General features: G+C 35.1%; 2 protein-coding genes and 1 pseudogene across 3 annotated transcripts in view; 1 reads left to right on the top strand and 2 right to left on the bottom strand.

Moving 5' to 3' along the window:
- LOC129944119 (chloride intracellular channel exc-4) overlaps positions 1–9,463 on the top strand; it is an 85,025-nt gene extending 75,562 nt beyond the window's left edge. The window contains exons 3-7 of one of the 2 annotated variants that reach the window (XM_056053313.1): positions 683–847; positions 922–1,164; positions 1,240–1,350; positions 1,510–1,530; positions 9,306–9,463. In XM_056053313.1, coding sequence (XP_055909288.1) covers positions 683–847; positions 922–1,164; positions 1,240–1,350; positions 1,510–1,530; positions 9,306–9,383 — 618 coding nt within the window. In that variant the 3' untranslated portion in view covers positions 9,384–9,463. The remainder of the gene's footprint in view (positions 1–682; positions 848–921; positions 1,165–1,239; positions 1,351–1,509; positions 1,531–9,305) is intronic. The other variant, XM_056053314.1, reaches the window with a different exon arrangement.
- Positions 9,464–10,154: 691 nt separating this feature from the next.
- Positions 10,155–13,902, bottom strand: LOC129945049 (prohibitin-2-like; annotated as a pseudogene).
- Positions 13,903–14,108: 206 nt separating this feature from the next.
- LOC129944120 (uncharacterized) lies at positions 14,109–14,725 on the bottom strand. The gene is made up of 2 exons (XM_056053315.1): positions 14,488–14,725; positions 14,109–14,408 (listed from the first exon to the last, which is right to left on the bottom strand). Exons 1-2 carry the CDS (start codon positions 14,699–14,701, stop codon positions 14,155–14,157), a joined length of 468 nt encoding a protein of 155 aa, XP_055909290.1. The 5' UTR covers positions 14,702–14,725; the 3' UTR covers positions 14,109–14,154.
- Between the last annotated feature and the right edge of the window lie 5,065 nt (positions 14,726–19,790).

Raw genomic sequence — 19,790 nt, 5'->3', positions numbered from 1 at the left:
CTAACCAAGCAATAGCTTTATGAGCGTAACATATGAAACACAAATTTCTGCCGCTTAACTTCGAGTGTTTTGATCCATCACCTTAACACCAATCCAACATTATTTCCTTTTTATAATTAAATTTAAAAAAAAAAAGTATCGTCATCAGAAGAATTTGTATTACCTGATGACAGTTTCGACTTCATTTTCATGTCAGACTTATGTAGGTTCTAATCATAGCTATCATTGGTTTTCATCATTGAAACCAATCCATGGAATTTTTTGGCAGGTTGATTATAGCGATCATTGAAAAATGTCTGTCATTGAAACAAATTTCCTGTTTAAAATCCACCGAAACATGTTTACTTCCAGAAATCTGTCATTGAAATTGTGTAAAAAATGAAATGAAATATATTTTTATCGAAAACTGCGCAATTAAATTTCCGGTCCATCAGTATATAACTTTAATTTCTATTCAAAGGGGAACTAAGTCAAATATCCATTTTAAAAAAATCCAGCATGATTTCAATGATAGCTATACTGACTCTTAAGATTTTTTTTTTAAAGAAGTCACAGTTGTGGGCCGACAAGTTTTATCAGCACAATGACATAAAAGACCCAAAACTTTCTTTATGTATCTAGTTTTTGTTTGATAATATTTTTTTAAAACGAAAATGTTAACGCAAACACTTTTATTTTTAAGGTCACTACAGTTGATATGCAAAAACCTCCACCAGATTTTCGTACCAATTTCGAGGCGACACATCCACCAATCCTAATCGACAATGGTCTTGCCATACTGGAAAATGACAAAATCGAAAGGCACATCATGAAGAACATCCCAGGTGGATACAATCTCTTCGTGCAAGTAAGAATTGAAATATCCAAAAATTGAAATTGAAACTTTTTTTTAAATTAAAACCTGATATCATTTTTTTGCAGGACAAGGAAGTAGCCACATTGATTGAAAACCTGTATTCTAAATTGAAACTAATGTTGGTCAAAAAAGATGAAAACAAAAACAACGCCTTATTATCACATTTGAAGAAGATCAACGATCATTTGGCATCACGTGGAACACGTTTTCTGACAGGCGATACTATGTGTTGTTTTGATTGTGAACTTATGCCAAGGTTACAGCACATTCGAGTGGCTGGAAAGTATTTTGTCGATTTTGAAATACCCGTAAGTAGTTGGTTTTTTGATAATATATATAAATCTCAGAACTATTAATTAATCGTTGGATATTTTGTATTCAAGACTCACCTGTCATCATTGTGGCGTTACATGTATCACATGTATCAATTAGATGCCTTCACGCAATCCTGTCCAGCCGATCAGGACATTATAAATCATTATAAACTACAACAGGTAAGTTTTAACTTGATAGTAAAATGCAATTCTTTACTTTTTTCTCTATCCCCGAGAATGTTTATATTCTTTAATTTGACTTCTTTAATTTTATTAAAATATTTTTATTATTTATTTTCTTTACTACTTACACCAAAAAAAAATATTTAAAACAAAAAGGCTAAAGGTGATATTAAGCAGGTATGTCAAATAATAGGAAAACAAAATTTGAACGATTTTCGGTTATTTTATTGTTGTGTTTCCTTAATACAAAATAATGACTAACAACTTGGTTTCGGTAGGGAAGATGCTAAAACACAAACATCATACAATTTAGAAATAATTGAATAACATTTATCGCTTTTTTGAAGGTAAAATGGATAGTCAATTTTATGACCAAAACAATACAATACAACAAATATAAACTAAATTTAAGTTTGAAATATTTCAATAAGAGAAAAGAGTTGGGTGTTTTATAAAAGTTAAACAAACATTACATCATTGAACTTATAACATTCAAACCCAGACTTCATAATTTTTAAATACTATTGTAAGACTTTATTGTAAGACTTGCTTTTCTTGGTGTAAAGGTATTTCATATTTTTCTTCCATTAAAGCTGAATTGTCATTTTTGGAAGACCATCTTTGTCTATAGAAATGACCTTTGAATTCAAATAACACGATCTCACAGGGAAATCCTTTAATACGAGTATGCAAGAGACATAGTTTGAAAGTAAGGACGTTAGTTTTTAATTCCGAACCGGCTTATTTTACGATTCAACTCATAACAGGATAATTTCTGGCTTCTAAAGAACGATTTAAAAATTCTATTAAAGACAAAATACGAAAATCTGTCAAAAATAAAAGTAATTTCTTTAATTCATTTTCCACTCATTGTTTGGAGCTGTTTTTTAACCTCAATACAATTCGGTAAGCGTATCGAGGTAACCGTCGGTCGTCGGAGCGGAATTTTCGTCGGAAATCGGAGGCATTTTGTTTCAAGGTAGTTCTCAGATCTGCAGATAGAAAATTCTTTCCGAGAAAATTTAACGCATGCAATTTAAATGTGATGTTTTGCGATACGGTATTTGTAACGATTTTATGTTTGACAGATACAAGCAATTTTTTCTCCGAAGTCCTCCGAAAGCTTCTTGTTGCGGGAACTAATTTCGGAGATCGATGATTTGTTTTGTATTTGTGTTTAATCTACTCCAAAACAAAAGCAAACGCATTTTTATTCAAGCAAAACGTTTTTCTTGGATCTGAAAGAGAATTGGAAGATAGGAAGAATTGAAGAAATACATTTTGTTGGTAGGCAAGAGAAGGTAAGGAGGTGGGTGAAGTGGAAGGGTAGGATAAGGATGAAGCAGGAGAAAGATTTGGAAAAAGTTAGGTGGGATTGTTGAGCTCCGGGGGAAGAGGCCTGCGTGCGGTGAACGGCGTGAGCTCGGACGGGGGGATCTTGCCCCCGAAACTTAAGCTCACCTGCAAGCAAAAACATGAATCAGGCCAAGGAATATGGAAAAGTTAAGGAAACATGAACGGACAGACTATAAGCACATCCGGGCACTGCGGGTGTTAGTGCAGTGAGGCCATTACCCACCCTACCTCTAGCTATCCGCGGCCAGTGTTGGATACCCCCAAGTTGTAGGTTGATGATCGGGTTCAGGTCATCTCAGCTCCATGTCCACTCCGCTACCATCGACAACCCTGAACATCGACAACATTTCAAAAGTCAATTTCAAACAAAAACACATTTAAATTATAAGAAACCAATTGACACTTTTGTTAGCAACATTTTTTTTTTTTTTATTTTTTTTTTTTATTTTATTTTTTTTTTTTTTTTATATCCGATGGAAATCTTCAAAAGACACTCGGTAAGAATCGGTACCGAGTAGTGTGGGACTCTTACCGCACTAAAACCACCGGTGAATCAGGACCAATCTATGAAAGATCGACAAATGATTTTTATTTCTTAATTTTTAAAATCGCATTGGGGGAAGTTTAAGGTTATAACACTTTCCCGTAGCTTTTAGCCCATCAGCTCATGAGGCTTGGTTCTTCTTAATCTCCGAACATTGTCTCGTACATTTAATACGGTCTCCATTTCAGAGTTAGTATGACTTTGCAGCCGCTTATTGTTAGCAACATAAAATTTGCATTTTGTTCTTTAAAATAGGAAAATTTTGTAAAAACAGTTTGGTAGTAATGAATTTGAGTAGTACACGTGGCCCAGGTTTTGGGTTCGAACCCTGCCTTTGCCATCTAAAGTTTTTTTCACGGGTACTGCCTTTTGCGAGGAATTGACAAATTCTCCAAGAGTAATTCTTGTCATGAAAAAATGCTTTCTCAAATAAGCCTTTCGGATTCTGCCTAAAATTGTAGGTCCTCACCATTCCTGACAACAGTACTCGCACACAGGAATGGTTGAGATGCCCTGGTTCCCAACGGACTTGCGCCACCCAATTCATTTATTTATTTAGTAACGAATTGCAGTGTGGTTGCTACGAACTGTCAAACTCTATTCGCGTTCCACATACCATCCACACTGCAACGAATAAATTGGTCGTATTCACAAAGCTAGCGACAATTCCGCATTAAAGCGGAATTGTCATTTTTGGAAGACCATCTTTGCCTATAGAAATGACCTTTGAATTCAAATAACACGATCTCATAGGGAAATCCTTTAATACGATTATGCCAGAGACACAGTGTGAGAGTAAGGAAATTCGTTTTTAATCCCGAACGGCTATTCGACTCATTACAGAATAATATGTGGTTTCTAAAGAACGATTTAAAAATTCTATAAAAGACAAAATGCGAACAATTGTTAAAAATTAAAGTAATTTCTTTAAGTCATTGTTTGGAGCTGATTTTTAACCTCAATACAATTCGGTAAACGTATCGAAGTAACCGTCGGAGCGGGATTTTCGTCGGAAATCGGAGGCATTTTGTTTTAAGGAAGTTCTCAGATCTGCTGATCGGAAATTCTTTCAGACAAAATTCAACGCATACAATTTAAATGTGATGTTTTGCGATTAAGTTTGATTTATGTTTGACAGATACAAACAATTTTTCTTCGAAGTCCTCCGAAAGATTCTTTTTGTGAGAACTGCTTTCGGAGATCGATGATTTGTTTTGTATTTGTGTTTAATCTACTCCGAAACAAAAGCAAACGCATTTTTATGTAAGCAAAAGTTTTTCTTGAATGTGGAAGATAAGAAGAATTGAAGAAAAACATTTTGTTGCTAGGCAAGAGAAGGTAAGGAGGTGGGTGAAGTGGAAGGGTAGGATAAGGATGAGATAGGAAAAAGAGATAGGAAGATTTGGAAAATGACAATTTTGACATTTGGACAATTTTTGTAGTGTAGTTTTGCATTCACAAAGCTAGTTGAATTTTGACTACGTAGTCACTAGCTTTATGAGGCGCCCATTGTTCGCATGCAACATAACCTCAACATTATATCACTCTTGTTTTGTTTTTGTGTGAAAGATCATGGTTGGGAAAGTATGGAGAAAAGGGTACTTCAATTCGTCGCTGTATGCAAATAGAAATAAAGCTCATGTGAAAGAAAAGTCAAAATACGCGAACAAAAACACTCCAGTAACGATTTAAATCCTCGGTAGCCTTATTAGTTTACCTACAAGCTAAAACGGAAAACGGACTCGTAAACTCATTTAAGTATGCGCATGATTTTTCCTCCAATTTTATAAAATTTCCCCTAAAAACCAAGTTGTTGATTCTATGTATGCGTGAAAACACGTCAAGTTTTGCTCGTTGAATTCGTCCACATTACAAATACAACACTGTAAACAAATGGGTTATGGAGGGTGATACGTACAAAGGATTTATAGCTTCATATAGTGTTTTTGTAAGCGAACATTCACAGTTCGCAGGTCGTAGTTTGTAGCTCATGTGCAAGATGATTTAAGTTTAGAAGATATATTTACTTACGCGCGCCGTATCAGATAGTTCGCGTACATTGCTTTTGTTTCTCAATTATTTTCTATTTTTTGTATATCGTGCTCTTAGCCACCCGAAAAATTTACTTTTCTTAAACAATAAATTAAACTATTTCACCGATTTTCATTGCTTTAAAACGCCTATGTTGTTTATTATATAACAAATTATCGGAAAACATCGCATTTTCGATAAATCGGTTAATTTGCACAACTCTGCCTGAAAAGTATATCCATCGCAATACGTCGGCGAAATTCGAAATTCTGTAAAATTTCTTCCGAGAGCTACCTTGGACCGAAATTGAGTTTCCGACGAAGGATACGTTGCGGAGAAAACTACGCTCCGACGGTTACCTCGTTGGAGCCGATCAACTTAAATGTTTGCAGGGTTTTCTTAATCAAATAAAGTCTAACAGTTCCTTGGGGTAGATTGCATTTAAAGCTATTATAGTCGACAAATTTAAGTTGTTTTACAATACTTTTTTTAAATGATTAAGGTGTACTAAATTCGAATCTCGCCATTTAGTTTTTCTATCACATCAGGTTTTCAAAATATACCCTTTAAAATGCTAAAAACCTACAAAAACCGAGTTTTAAAGGCTAAGTTTCAAATTAAAATATCTCTTAACGATAAATTGTATGATGATTTTGCAAAATACAATCAATACATCTTTCTGCTGTAGATAAAATTTTAATCATTTTAGTACTTGACTTAGTTTCTGGAAATTCTCATTAGTTATAAGTCTTTGTTGGATTCTTATGAAGTTTTGAAAAGTTTTAAAAGAATATGTTATTTATTTATTTATTTATTCATGGCTGAAGACCCTTCGAGTTTACAATAATGAATACAGCAAAGATAAATACTTAGAAGCCAATAAGATATACAAAGACCTTTGTAAACAAAAACGAAACCAATATTTTATAGAAGAGTCTAGAAGGTTGTCACACTGTAAGAATGTTACAGATTTTTGGAGTCTGGTAAAGCTTTTGAATGGAAATAAGTTTAATATTCACCGAAATCTAACATCGATTGCGCTCTGTCAACATTTCAAAGAACTCTTAAATCCCTCGTCCATCTCCGTAAATATATCGTATACTGAACCTAAATTCGACAATATTCTCTTACATGCGCCAATAACACAAGAGGAGATAAGACGCACTTTAAAAACCTTAAAAAATGGCAAAGCGGCAAGCACCGACAAAATACCGGCTGTGTTTTATAAATACGGAACATGGGAACTTATTGAAAAACTTTATATTTCATTCAACCAAATTCTGGAACATGGTATTATACCGCCTTAATTTTTCCGATTCACAAAAAAGGAAGTACACAAAATCCAGAGAACTACCGTGGGATAACTTTCTTAATGCATTATATAAAATATTTTCGTCAATTTTGCATCACATTAAAAGAATTTCAAGCTGGTCTTAGGTCTGGTTACTCTACGATTGATCACATCTTTGTGCTAAAAAGTATCGCCGAAACTTTTCTTCAAAACGTGAAAAAACTGTACAGCTTTTTCGTAGATTTTAAAGCAGCTTTTTACGCTGTGGATAGACGAGCGCTTATCTACAAACTCTATGCACTGGGGATGTCTTCAAAGTTTGGAAAAGTCTTACAAAATCTGTATAACGAAACAAAGGCAGCTGTTTGGAATGGATAGGAATATTCGGAATGGTTTCAAACGGAATCAGTTGTTCGACAGGGCTGTTCGCTGAGCCCTCTTCTATTCGCACTTTTTATAGAAGATTTAACAGATTATGTTTCTGGAGGAGTTGAGTTTGCGACGACTACTATAAAGGATCTTCTCGCTGACGACATAGTGCTTCTATCAGCAGCACCACAAACGCTTCAGTTGATGATCAACCAACTATATAGATACTGTACTACGTGGAAACTCCAAGTGAACCTTAACAAATCGAAAATACTGGTCTTCAGAAATGGAGGTGGAAGAAATAGTCAGAATGAAAGATGGTTCCTTAATTCAATACCTATTGAGGCCGTAAATGAGTTTAAATACCTAGTAATCTACACTCAACTTTGTCATAGTCTAGGCCCAAAAAACTACTTTAGAGAAGAGAAATTCAAACGATGTTGAGACTGCGTGCTGAACTTCTTCAACTGAATTATATGCCACACAGAGAGGATCTCCTAATCTTATGTAGTTTGTGTAACCACAGAGAAAGAGAAGATGTTTTTCATTTCCTAGGGAAATGTCCGGTTTTAATGGAAACTAGGCGATCCTTCTTCGACTGCAACTTCTTAACTAAGGCAGAAATGATAGCCTATCTAAATACAACGGAGGTGAAAAAAACTGTTTATGTACTGCAAAATAGCCCAAGCTTATCGAAACAGAATTCTCGATGAAATCTTTTGAACAAATTTATATTAATACAATTTTTTGATAATTAAAAAGCTTAGACACAGTGTGATTATGTTACAGTAATTCAATTAAAATGTTAATCTGGCAGATGGAATTGCCATGCTATACTTGATTATTTAATCTTTATATTATACAATATTTAAATTTGAAAATAAAATCACTTACTTACTATTTATTTATTCACATCAATTTGAGATCTTAACATTTACAATTAGATTACAAAATCTCAGTCATCGCCTAATTTCTCTCTGAGTCGGTTGTAGATTATTTCCTAAAATGTCTAAGATTTGTTCAAATTGCAATCTACCCATTGAACGTTCCCAAAGTTCTGAATCCGTCGAGTGTGGTTTTTATCGGACGATAACTTTAAATCTTTAATGAATTTAATTATATTCTGGAAATGTAACTCTTGTGTGAACAATGACCTTTCCACCTATTTTCTTAATTTTCATGAGCTCTCCCTATGTGTGAGTGAGATAAAAAATGATCACAGTGCTCTGAAATCGGTAAATACCATTAACTCTCTCAACCGAAAGACTTAAAAAAATATTCTAAAATCACTGAGAAAGAAACTTAATCCCCTTCTCACCCTACGTGATTCACCATCACGATTCCCAAAAGGCTGATCTGCCATCATCCACCCCAGCCTGCCTATGGTAGTGGAAAATGTTCAAAACCCATCAAAAGTATCATCTGCCCATCTCATTTTATTTTTGAACCGCCGAATCCAACTTATTCTTACTCTCAGTTTTTCTACAAAACTTACTTTAAAACCTTTTTGCCTTTTTCTGTTGAAAACCATTTTAGCATAAATAAATGGTTTAGTGTTTCTTTCAGTTTTTTAAAAATATTTGAATTGAATATTAAAGAAAGAGATTATAGTTATGGAAAACCATCACGGATCTTATTGAAATAAAGCTACATTATAACTTAAGATAGCCTCAAAAAGTTTATATACGCGTTTTTTGGAATTTTAAAAAGTAATATTTCAAATATCTGATGTGATATATGAATTTTAAAGTTGGATTTAGATTAATGCCATCAAAACTCATTGGAAAAGTGAAATTTTATTGTCAGGTAGGACACTTGTTCCGTAGAGTCTTATCAAAAACAGAATTAAATTTGAAGAATGCCAGAGATTTAACATTATCAACTGCTTTTGATGATGGAATATAATTATGTTGGCTGTTTTTTGTATAAAAAAATTGTATTGTATCGAGACTTATCGTGACTTTATATAACGTAAAACTAACTAATAGTCCAACAAATACTTGGGTTAATTGTTATACTCATTGAGTCATGTTAAGTTATTAAAATATTTTGTTATTCCCCTGAAATGAATACAAATTAAAAGAACTATTATGCTAAAATTAAAAATAGAATACGACTTGCAAAGCAATTGTTTTTCATAGGCATTTTAGGCATTCCTAAAACATGTATTCATTAATCTTATTATCAATTCATTCATGAAAAAGACATGTATTAAATTCATACCTAAAAAATATACCATCGGTGATGTTTCACTATATCGAATTAATACCTTCACCTGCATGAAATTTCAATTCTATTTTCTATTGCAACAATAAACATACAAACACATTAATCATTTATCTCTATGTTTAATATTTTCAGATGCTCAAAATGAAGAAACATGAGGAACTGGAAACACCAACATTCACAACGTCAATTCCTATTGATGTTTCAGAATAAGATATTCCGCAGAAGGGATACTTAATTAAACATTTAATTTTCCAACTTAAGTTTTTGTTTTCCTACTGTTTCATTTTTTTTTTAAACGCATTATTATTATTTTAATGTTATAATTTACATTAAAACAAATTTAAAGTTTTGAGAATGAGTTAATTATTACTTTGTTTATAATAATTTATAAAAATAAAGTTAAAACGTTTAAAACTGCAAAACAAAATTAATAAAAAATATATGTATACATTTTGCCCTTCCAAAATGCAGTAAGTAAAATTGGTATTATTCAACTAAAAATAAAGTAGATAAACTGTTAATTAGATTAGCAGTTTAATCAGCCCAAAAAAAACTTTATTTAAAGTTTTTTTTTATAATATTACCTTTAATATAATTATTATAAAAGCAATCGATGATTATAACAGGAGCAAAATGTTTTGTATGTATATAATTTTATACAAGAAATCAGAAAATAAATACAAAAAAATATTTGATACGAAACTAAAATGTTTTTTCGTCAAATTATAATTTTTTTAATTTCTACTGCATTTGAAAAAGTATGTTTTTGAATTTTACAAAAGTTTGGAAATTTCGAAAACTACTGATATTTTTCGCGGTGTCGTTGACAATTGTCGAAAGTATCGATAAATGTTGTTTTTGGTGTATTGGGTGGAAACAAGAATGTATATTTCTTATGCGGCATGTCAACGACTTGTGTAGATACGGTTAAATATTTTTAAGTTAAAAGTATTTCTGTTTACCTAACCTTTAAAATAAGTCAGCAGGGAAATTTTAAGGATTTTTTCTCGTATACATTGGTATTTTTTAGTTTGGCATATGACCATCTGGTAAATGTTTTGATTTTTGTGTTACGAAAAAAATGTTCCGACAAATCAATATCAATCAAATCTGGGTCTTCTTCGACTTCCATATTGTCCTTGGTAATGTCATTCTTATCATTCTTCATGCTGTCTGGAATTGCTAGTCCAATCTCCAGGCCAGGTGGATCAATGGATACATCCATAGAAAGTAATCCCATTACACTTTCCTCCAAGTTACTGAACTTGTGCAAACGGTTGGGCCCACCACCAGTCGCCTGGATCTCGGTTTTATTTTAAATTTAAGATCTGCCCAAACCTATCGCAAAAGCTTTAATATTTGGTTGGTTTACAAATGATGCAAAAACTACCTTAATGCATTTATGACAGGTGCGCATAGGAGGCCCAAGACTGTTTAGCTCGGCAGTAAACTTTTCCCACCTTTTTTTGCTAGGGCTTTTCCGCAAATTCCTTTAGCGATGTCCAGATGTCGCTTCCATTAATGAAACCAGCTTTTCTCTCACTCGCAATAAGGGCCTAATGCTAAATAAAAGTTTTGTTTGCTGGACCCTGTGCTTAGTAATGCGCATAATTGAAAGAACATCGAATTTGTATCATCTTGAAAAGCGGCGTTAAAGCTTTCGCAAATCAAATAGCATAAAACAAATTAACCTGTTTTTTAAAAAGTTAAGCTATTTAAATATACAGTTGCAGTACAAACAAATTAGCAATAGGTGTAACTTGAAATATTTTCAGAGATTTAAATTTGTATGGTACATTGTTTATAACTTTTTTTACACAATTTGTTTTTTTTTATTGAAAAATGAATTTCACAAAAAAGTTATGTAAGATTAGAAGAAATCTATTTACTTTTGTAAGCTTTTTCAGTCATGTTATGTAAGCTTGGATCTTGAATGATTAATGTAGAGCATAAGGCTTCTGGCTGAGGGGTAGACCTTGTTTTTTGAGGCGGCAATGGTTCTAGTTATGCTTTGAGCACCACGGATCTTCCTTAATTTGAAATAGGCTGGATTCTGTTTGACAGCAAGACCCAACAGCTTAGCGGCTTCGGCTTCTCCCTCGGCATGAACGATTTTCTGTTGTTTCAATTATTTACACGTTCGACTAAGAACACAACCCGTTGAGCTTCCTGTTGAGAGACTTGTTTGTCCTTCACGAACGGCCCTGTTCGGTTCCGAAACTTAACCGTTGAAAGAGATCGTCCATGATGAAGTTGAAGACACGGGCATGGTTAACTAGCTCCTTGCGAATCAATAGGGAAACCTGAGCACGTTTTGTAATTGGGTAGCAGTCCAAATTCAGTTGGCAGTTCAGTTAGGAATCTGAGTTCAACACCACACGCAGGGAGATGTTGATCATCTGCAAGTCATTGGATCCCGTGGGTGATGAGATCTTCCTGGGCCTGGATCGGATGTCCTAGATGATTGCATATTGGAACCATGGAATTCGGAAATGCAAACCCTCGGAGTAGATATCGCTCTGAATGGGACTATCAAATGTGTATAGCGATTGGGAGACTCTATACCTAGCAGCTCCTAAGCAGAAATGACCTTTAAGAATGTGGTTAGTCCAGGACCTAATTTTTCAGCTTACTTACTTACTTACTTTAGGTGGCGCTACAGTCCTGTGTGAACTAGGGCCTCACCCAACAAACTTCTCCATCTAGCTCGTTCCTTAGCTAGATGTCTCCAGTTTCGCGCTCCAAGTTGGGTGAGGTCTTCGGTCTTCCTCTACTGCGCTGTCCTGTGACTTTCCGGGCCGGAGCATTGGTTTCCATGCGCTCTACGTGACCCAGCCATCTTAGTCGTTGAACTTTTACTCTTCTGGGCAAGTCTATGTCGCTGTACAGCCCGTACAGTTCGTCGTTCCATCTTCTCCTCCACTCCCCTTCGATGCATACGAGACCGTAGATCACACGAAGAACTTTTCTCTCGAAGCGACCCAAGGTGCTTTCATCCGCTTTTGTCATGGTCCATGCTTCTGCACCGTATAGCAGGACGGGGATGATAAGGGTCTTATATAGCAACACTTTGGTCCCTCGAGAGAGGACTTTACCACTCAATTGCTTTCTTAGTCTGCGTTTGATCTCAGCGCTGGTGTTGTTTTCTGCGTTTACAGCGGAGCCTAGGTAGACGAAGTCCTTGACTACCTCAAAGTTACGTCTGTCGATTGTGACGTTTTGACCAAAACGTCGGTGTTGTATGTCCTTTCTAGACGACAGCATGTACTTTGTTTTGCCCTCATTAACCGTTAAACCCATTTTTGCCGCCTCTGCCTCAATACTCACAAAAGCCCCATTGACATCACGCTGAGTTCTTCCGATTATGTCAATGTCATCAGCATTATGCCAGTGATTGGACAGACTTTTGAAAGATAGTGCCTCTAGTGTTGACGTGTGAGCTCTGCACTATTCTTTCAAGCACGATGTTAAAAAAATCGCATGACAGCGCATCACCTTGTCTAAAACCTTTTTGAAATCAAAAGGTGCTGTTAAGTTGTTTCCAACCTTTATGGAATTCTCCATGGTCATCCTGCACAAACGGACGAGTTTGGCAGGGATGCCAAAACTAGACATGGCTCTATACAGCTCGTCCCTGTAGATGCTGCCGTAATGTGAATATTTGATCAACTGTGGACTTTCCTGGTCTAAAACCACACTGATAAGGACCTATCAGGTTGTTGACGATGGGCTTTAGAAGTTCACATATTACGGCAGAGAAGATTTTATAGGCGATGTTAAGTAGACTGATTCCTCTATAGTTGGTGCAGTTTAGAGGTTCTCCTTTTTTCAGGATCAGGCAAACAAAACTGAGGTTCCATTCATCGGGCATGCTTTTTTCCGACCATATCTTACAGATAAGTTGGTGCATGCTCCTAACCAACTTATCTCCAGCTGCTTTAAAGAGCTCGGCATTCAAGCCATCCGCTCCAGCAGCTTTATTAGACTTCAACTTAGATATGGCAATCTTTACTTCGTCTAAGTCGGGAGGACGGGATTGTTGGCTTTCGTCGTCTATATTGAATGGATGATCCTGCCTGACAGCGGAATTCAGTTCTTCGTCACCGTTATACAGTCTGCAGAAGTGGTCCTTCCATATCCTCAGCATTGACTGCGGTTCCACTATGATGTTTCCACTTTCGTCTTTGCAGCCTTCGATTCTAGGTTTATATATGAATGATGTATGAATTTCGTTTCACCTGTTCATAAAACTTTCGAACCTCATTCCTGCTTTTATACCTCTCAACATCTTCGACCGCACGTTTCTTAGCCCTCTCTTTTTCCTTCTGAGAAGTCGGCGTTCCTCTCGCCTCTTCTGCTCATATAACTCACGAGCAGCTCTCGTCCTTTTATGCAGCGCCCTTTTGCGTGCCTGTTGTTTGGCTGCATTTGCCTGCCGACATTCCTCGTCAAACCAGGGGTTCCTTGTTGGTGGCTGTTTGAAACCCAGCAAAATCATTTAATTTGTTTTGTGCCATGTGTCTATGCTATCCATGACGGTTGAATTTACTTTCGTTTGTGAAAATTAGCGTTCCCAAAACGTTGGATCCTTGTTAATATGGTGGTTCTTCTATGAAAATCGGCATCAATGATTATTCTTTGAATTTGGTTCGTCACTGCTCTTTTTATTTAAATATTTTTCCTCTTCTTTAGCTAGATAGAGATTTGGTTGTAACCATTTCTTGCCCATAAATTGATAAACTGAACACACCAAACAATAATTGATGAGACTGTGTGAATTTTTTGATTTTTTTCAGGATTTGAGTTAAAAGAATAATGGACGACTATTTATGTGGCATATGAATAATTACTTTCAAAAAACTCGCCTTTTTGTAATCTTTTGACATATTTTATCTTAATATTTAAGCTTTTAGGCAAATAAAAAAACTGCATAAATAATTAAGAAAGTAATTGCAATATTATTTTGTTTATATTTAAACTATCAAATTCCATATATATGTGCGGAGTAATTAAACCAAAACGTTCTATTGCCTTCAACTATGGTCGCCATGAAGCGTTTCCCAATTCCACCTGCTATCACGCGAGCTAATCCAATATTAGAACTCTGATTGACAACAACTTCAACAAATGTAATAATTGCACCCTGTCCACTACCCGGGTATTGTAATATTAGAGTGACATTTTGTGGTGTAGGCCAATAATTTGTTTCAGTATTTTGGGAAACAAGGCGATCGGCTAAAAGATTATAGGTAATAAATTAAATGGTTACAATGTTTAGGGAAAAAGTGCCCATGATATTGGACCATGCACTTACATTTAACACGTTTTCCAAACGTATAACGAAGATTTGTACCGTTTTCAACTACCGTAAACGCGGTGCTATTGGCAAATTTATCGATATCCAAAAAATTGTCAGCTTCAGAATCAGTTGGAATTTCAGGATCTATTAAGTTATTAGAATTTGTGGGCAATGATGCCACGACTGTCAACAATAGAGAAGTAATAAATGCAATTACAAGTTGATACATTTCGTCTGACTAGTTCACTTATTGACTCAACTATTGTTTATAAAGACTTTCTAGAGAATGTAATACTACATTTGCTTGTACACATATTTTGAATTATACTATTTGTGTAATATTATTTTAGATAAATTGATAACCATACGTTCTCTATATTATGACTAAGAAAGTATTGCACAAAAAGTGTAGGTACATTTCATGCACTTGAAATTATGTTCAATTAAATTGTGTGGAAATTGAAATAGATAAAAAGACAAATTCGTAAAAAGGTGTTAGTGGTTATGGATGAGTAATTTACTAGTTACAGTAGTTAAAACAAAAAGTAAGGGGATTTACAATTGATTTGTTGTTGTAACTCACTAAATGATCATTCCTTATTAAGTTAAGAAAGAAAGTTTTAAGAAGAAGTTTTGGTAAAATCAAAATGGTCTTTCATTATAAAAAAGAAAAATAAGAATTACTAAAAAAAAAAGAACAACATCAAAATGCAGAAAACCATTAACTGCATTGAAACTGCAAAAGCTGTAGAAATAGTAACAATTACTTTTGTTGTTTTATTTAGACAAGAACATGTTCTAAAATTAAAAAAAAGTTTTTAGACTTTAATTTACTTCTAAAGCTCAAAAACTCCTCTCTTTGGCCTTAATTGTGGACCCTCTGTAGGTAAATCGTCATCATATTTACTTACTTACTTAAGGTGGTACTTCAGTTCAGGGCGGACCTGGGCCTCAAACGACATCCAGGTCGATCAGTAACTAACTGTCTCCAGTTTCGCACGCCAAGTTGGTTGAAATCTTCTCCAACCTGCGTATGCCACCTGAGTTGCGGTCTTCCTCTACTGCGCAGTTCCTTGGAATTATATTCGAAGAACTTCCTGGCTGGAGCGTTGATGTCCATTTGGTTTACATGACACAGCCATTTAAGTCGTTGGACTTGTATTCTTTTAACCAGGTTAGTGTCGCTCTACAGCCCGTATAGTTCTTCGTTGTATCTTTTCATCCTTCAGCTCCATCTATGCAGACGGGACCAAAAATCGCCCCAAGAATTTTTCTCTCGAAGCATCCTAAGACGTTCTCATCTTACTTTGAAAGGGTCCAGGCCTCAGTGCCACTAATAAGAAACGGGATGATGAGCGTCTTACATGGTGATGGTGATTTTAGATGCTCGAGTGAGGACTTTACTTCTCAATTGTCTTCTTAGTCCAAAGAAGCAACGGTTTGCAAGATTTATTTTTCGTTTGACCTTTTCCGCTTCCGTCGCAATGCTCAAAAATCCTCCACTGACAAAACGTTTATCTTCCAATTATGTCTATATCAGGTGCGTATCCGAGTAATTGGATAGACCTTTGGAATATTATGTTAAAGAAGTCTTATGACAGTGCATCGCCTTGTCTAAATTTTTTTTGACATCAAATGCACCGGTGAGATCTTTACCGACCTTGATAAAGCAGCGTGCATTCTTCATCTGCACAAACGTATAAGATTGTCTTTTACGAACGGCTTCAGACGTTCTTATATTACGGCAGAAAGGATCCTATATGCAATGTTCAGGAGACTGATGCCTCCGTTGTTGGCACGATTTAAAGGATCTCCTTGCTTGTGTATTGGGCAAACTATGCTGGGACTCCACTCATAGGGCATGCTCTTTTCCGACCATATTTTCCAGATGAGTCGGTGCATACTCTCCATCAAGTCATTGACTGCTGCTTTGAATAATTTGGCAGCGATGCCGTCAGCTCCAGCATCTTTGTTGTACTTCAGTTTAGATGTATGTGGCTATCTTCACTTCGTAGAGGTCGGGTAGGCGGAATTGTTGATCCGCATCGCATAGGTTTAGGGCTTCTATTTTCCTTACATCATAATGCGATTCGTCATCGCCGTTACATAATTCGTAGAAGTGGTCTTTCCATATTCTCAAAATAGATTGCGGTTCTACTACGATGTTCCCCTGATCGTCTTTACAAGTTTACGATTTGTGGCTGGTACCCTTGGAAGGTTTTGTTTACCTTTTGTTAAAATTAAAGAACCTCATTCTTGTTGTGGAATCCCTCTATCTAATCGAACGCGGACAATATCGTTAAGTAAAATGGCACGAGTACACGTGGCATTATGGTTAGTGCCATGGACTGTAACGGTAGAAAGTTTGTTGTCAAAAGTGGCAATGTAACTTCTACCACAGCACTTTCAATTAAAAATGGTCTTCAACAGGGAGCGGTGAATTCACCGATTCTCTTCAGCATTTACACCAGCGATCTGATAGGTAATCTTACAAAGGCAATTGCGTACGCCAACGATCTAATTGCGTACAGAACGGCCGGAAAGGTTGAGGTTATTAGAATTCTCTGGCAGCGTGATTTCGACAAGATTCAGCGATATTGCGACGACTGGGAACTGAAAATAAATATCCAGAAGTCGGACACAATTCTGTTGCGGACTCCATTGGCTAGGGCCACGAGGGATACGTGCAAGAATTGGCGCCAGATGGTCATCGTTCATCTTCACGGGCAGCCATTAGCGAGCAAAAGTGTAGTGAAATACCTCGGTATCTGGGTAGATCAGTATTTATATTTCGATAAACATATAAATGCTGCTCTGACCAGGGTCAGAGGGCTGTGTCCGAACGGGACCGAACTGATAGGGTGAAGCAGGAGAACCAGTTTTGGTGGCTTCAATCGGCACTTGATAGTGGGTAGTCGGGATGGGGTTTTAAGCCTTGGCCGGCTTACATACTTGTTTTATAGTTTTAGGGTTTAGTTTTAATTAGAATAGACATGGTGGCATAAAAAGAAATAGAAAAAAAAAAAAACAATAAAAAAATACAAAAAATAAAAAATAGAATAAAAAAACATTTAAATAAAAAACAAAACATGGAATAAAAAAAAAGAAGACAACAAAATATGAAAAACAAAAATGTTAGATAGTAAGATTTGCTGCTGTGGTTGTTCTAGTTTTAAGTAGTTTATAGGTAGAATAGGTAGTTTAAGTTAGTTAGTTTTATATTAAGGACCTTATTTTAAGTTTGTTTAAGTAAAAATAAAAAAAAGGATCTTGATATTAGTTTTTTTTCAAAATTTTATAATAAATACATAAATAAATAAAATATAAATTGAAGTAAAATAGATCTTAGGACCGAAATGCATTAGTAGCTAGTGTTATATTTTAACTTAGAGTGTCCATATGGGACCATTAAGTTAGTTGTAAGTTATGGATAATTAGGCTAGTTTTATGAATTTTTGTCTAGCTTTAAGATAGGTTTAAGAATGAATTAATAAAAATGAATTTAAAAAAAAAAAAAGTGCCATGGACTGTCATGCGAGAGTTCTTGGGTTCGATCCCTGCCTATGCCACCTAAAGTTTTTTTTTTCGCGGATACTGCCTCTTGCGATGAATTGACAAATTCTCCAAGAATAATTCTTGTCATGAAAATTGCTTTCTCAAATTTGCCGTTCGGTTTCAGCTTAAAACTTTAGGTCCCTTCCGTCCCTGACAACAGTACTCGCTCACAGGAATGGTTGAGAGTTGTCAGTCACTAATCCCTAGTTCACAAACGGACTGTTGCGCCATCCAATTTATTATTTTGTTTTTTAAAATGGCACGAGGGATTTACAAAAATGGTCGTGTTTCATAATTGGATAGTTGCTTTACTAACTATGTCATCTCAATAAGATAGGGTATCCGAATACATTTTTTGTTTTTTTTGTTTTACATCCTAAAGAAGCTGATCCAAAACAATTATCAATTATTTCTTAAAGACTTTACTTTTATAAGAGAGTAAGTTCGTTCTGGAACATTTAATAATAAAATTAAATTTAAATTAATGTTTAGAAAATTATAGTCCGTGAAAAACAGTGAAAGAAGGAAAATTACTAAGAGAAATCGCTAGGAGCTTTTGGATCTCTCGAGTCACTAGCGTTATTAATCCACAGAGAGGCAAAAAACAGTTTAGCCAACTAAGAAATACCAGAGAAAATCGCAGGATCATTAGAGGATCGCAAGAAGAGTGCCTTTTCATAGAAACAAAAGCATTGCATCTCGTTCAAAATACCTTTCAGGTCATATTAGTTGGTTTGGACAAGAAGAAGTTAAAAAGTGAAGAAATGTTTTATGGACTGAAGAAACGAAGATCAACTTGTTTGGATGTGATGGCAGACAAAACCGGTTGAAGACAACCTTTGAAAAAACTCAGTCCACAATACACCAAGGAAGCGGTTAAACATGGAGGCAGTAGTATTATCCAATGCCAAACAGGTGTCAAGCTTAATTAAAAGAAAAGGTCGAGCATCAAACTATTAAAATGGTTCTGAATTGCAAAGTATTTAATCTATATTTTGAATTGTTTCTATTATATACTACATAGAGGCATAAATACCATGGATATATAAAATGCTAATAACATTTGTAAGATCCATCTACACGGAATATGTTGGATTGTTGTTGACTATTTATCTTTGAAAAGCAACATCCAGCCCATGGATTTTAAGAAGCCATAGCTTTATGTCCGTTTTTTCACACTTAAGTTTAAAAATCTTTTGTCTTTTACCATCTCTATAAAATGAAAGTGGACATTTTTAACAGCCTTCGTTTTTAAACATTGAAACATTTGAGAGATAGATGTCTCTCAGATCTAATAATTTTGGGGGTAAAAACTTTCCAAATCAACTGATATCATTATTCGATTGTATTTTGTTAGCCAATTATGAATTTTTTCCACACTTTGTATTTTTGATTTAAATTTTATCGTTTTAAAACAAATAAGGGCTAAACTTTCAATGAAGTTGAATTTCTGGTGATTCAGTGTTCTTCAAATGCATACCAAATTAAATTTAAAAAAGAAATTAAAGTAGAAAATAATAAATAACTCTTCTGAAAGTGTATTATTTGTTATTCGTTCAATTTCACTCGCGCCGAAATTAATTTTTTTGACGTATGACGTTTTCCTTCAATTCGCCATGAACGTTTCCATGTGTCTACACTGCAGCACAATCATCGACCCATTAGATATGGACTATTTACTTACATCTTTTTCATTTAGAAAATTTGTTAAGATTTACAAAGCGTTCTTTACCCTATGTCTAAAATTAACGCGGTTTGAGAAG

This window comes from Eupeodes corollae, chromosome 2, assembly GCF_945859685.1.
Source record: "Eupeodes corollae chromosome 2, idEupCoro1.1, whole genome shotgun sequence".
Lineage (NCBI taxonomy): Eukaryota > Metazoa > Arthropoda > Insecta > Diptera > Syrphidae > Eupeodes > Eupeodes corollae.
This window is presented reverse-complemented; position numbering and strand designations above follow the sequence as displayed.

Bases quoted from the DNA above. Each gene is read 5' to 3' on its own strand.
- LOC129944120 (XM_056053315.1), bottom strand. From the start codon at position 14,701: ATGTATCAACTTGTAATTGCATTTATTACTTCTCTATTGTTGACAGTC. The intron at 14,409-14,487 runs GTAAGTGCATGG...ATAATCTTTTAG, and splicing joins GTTTGGAAAACGTGTTAAAT to CCGATCGCCTTGTTTCCCAA.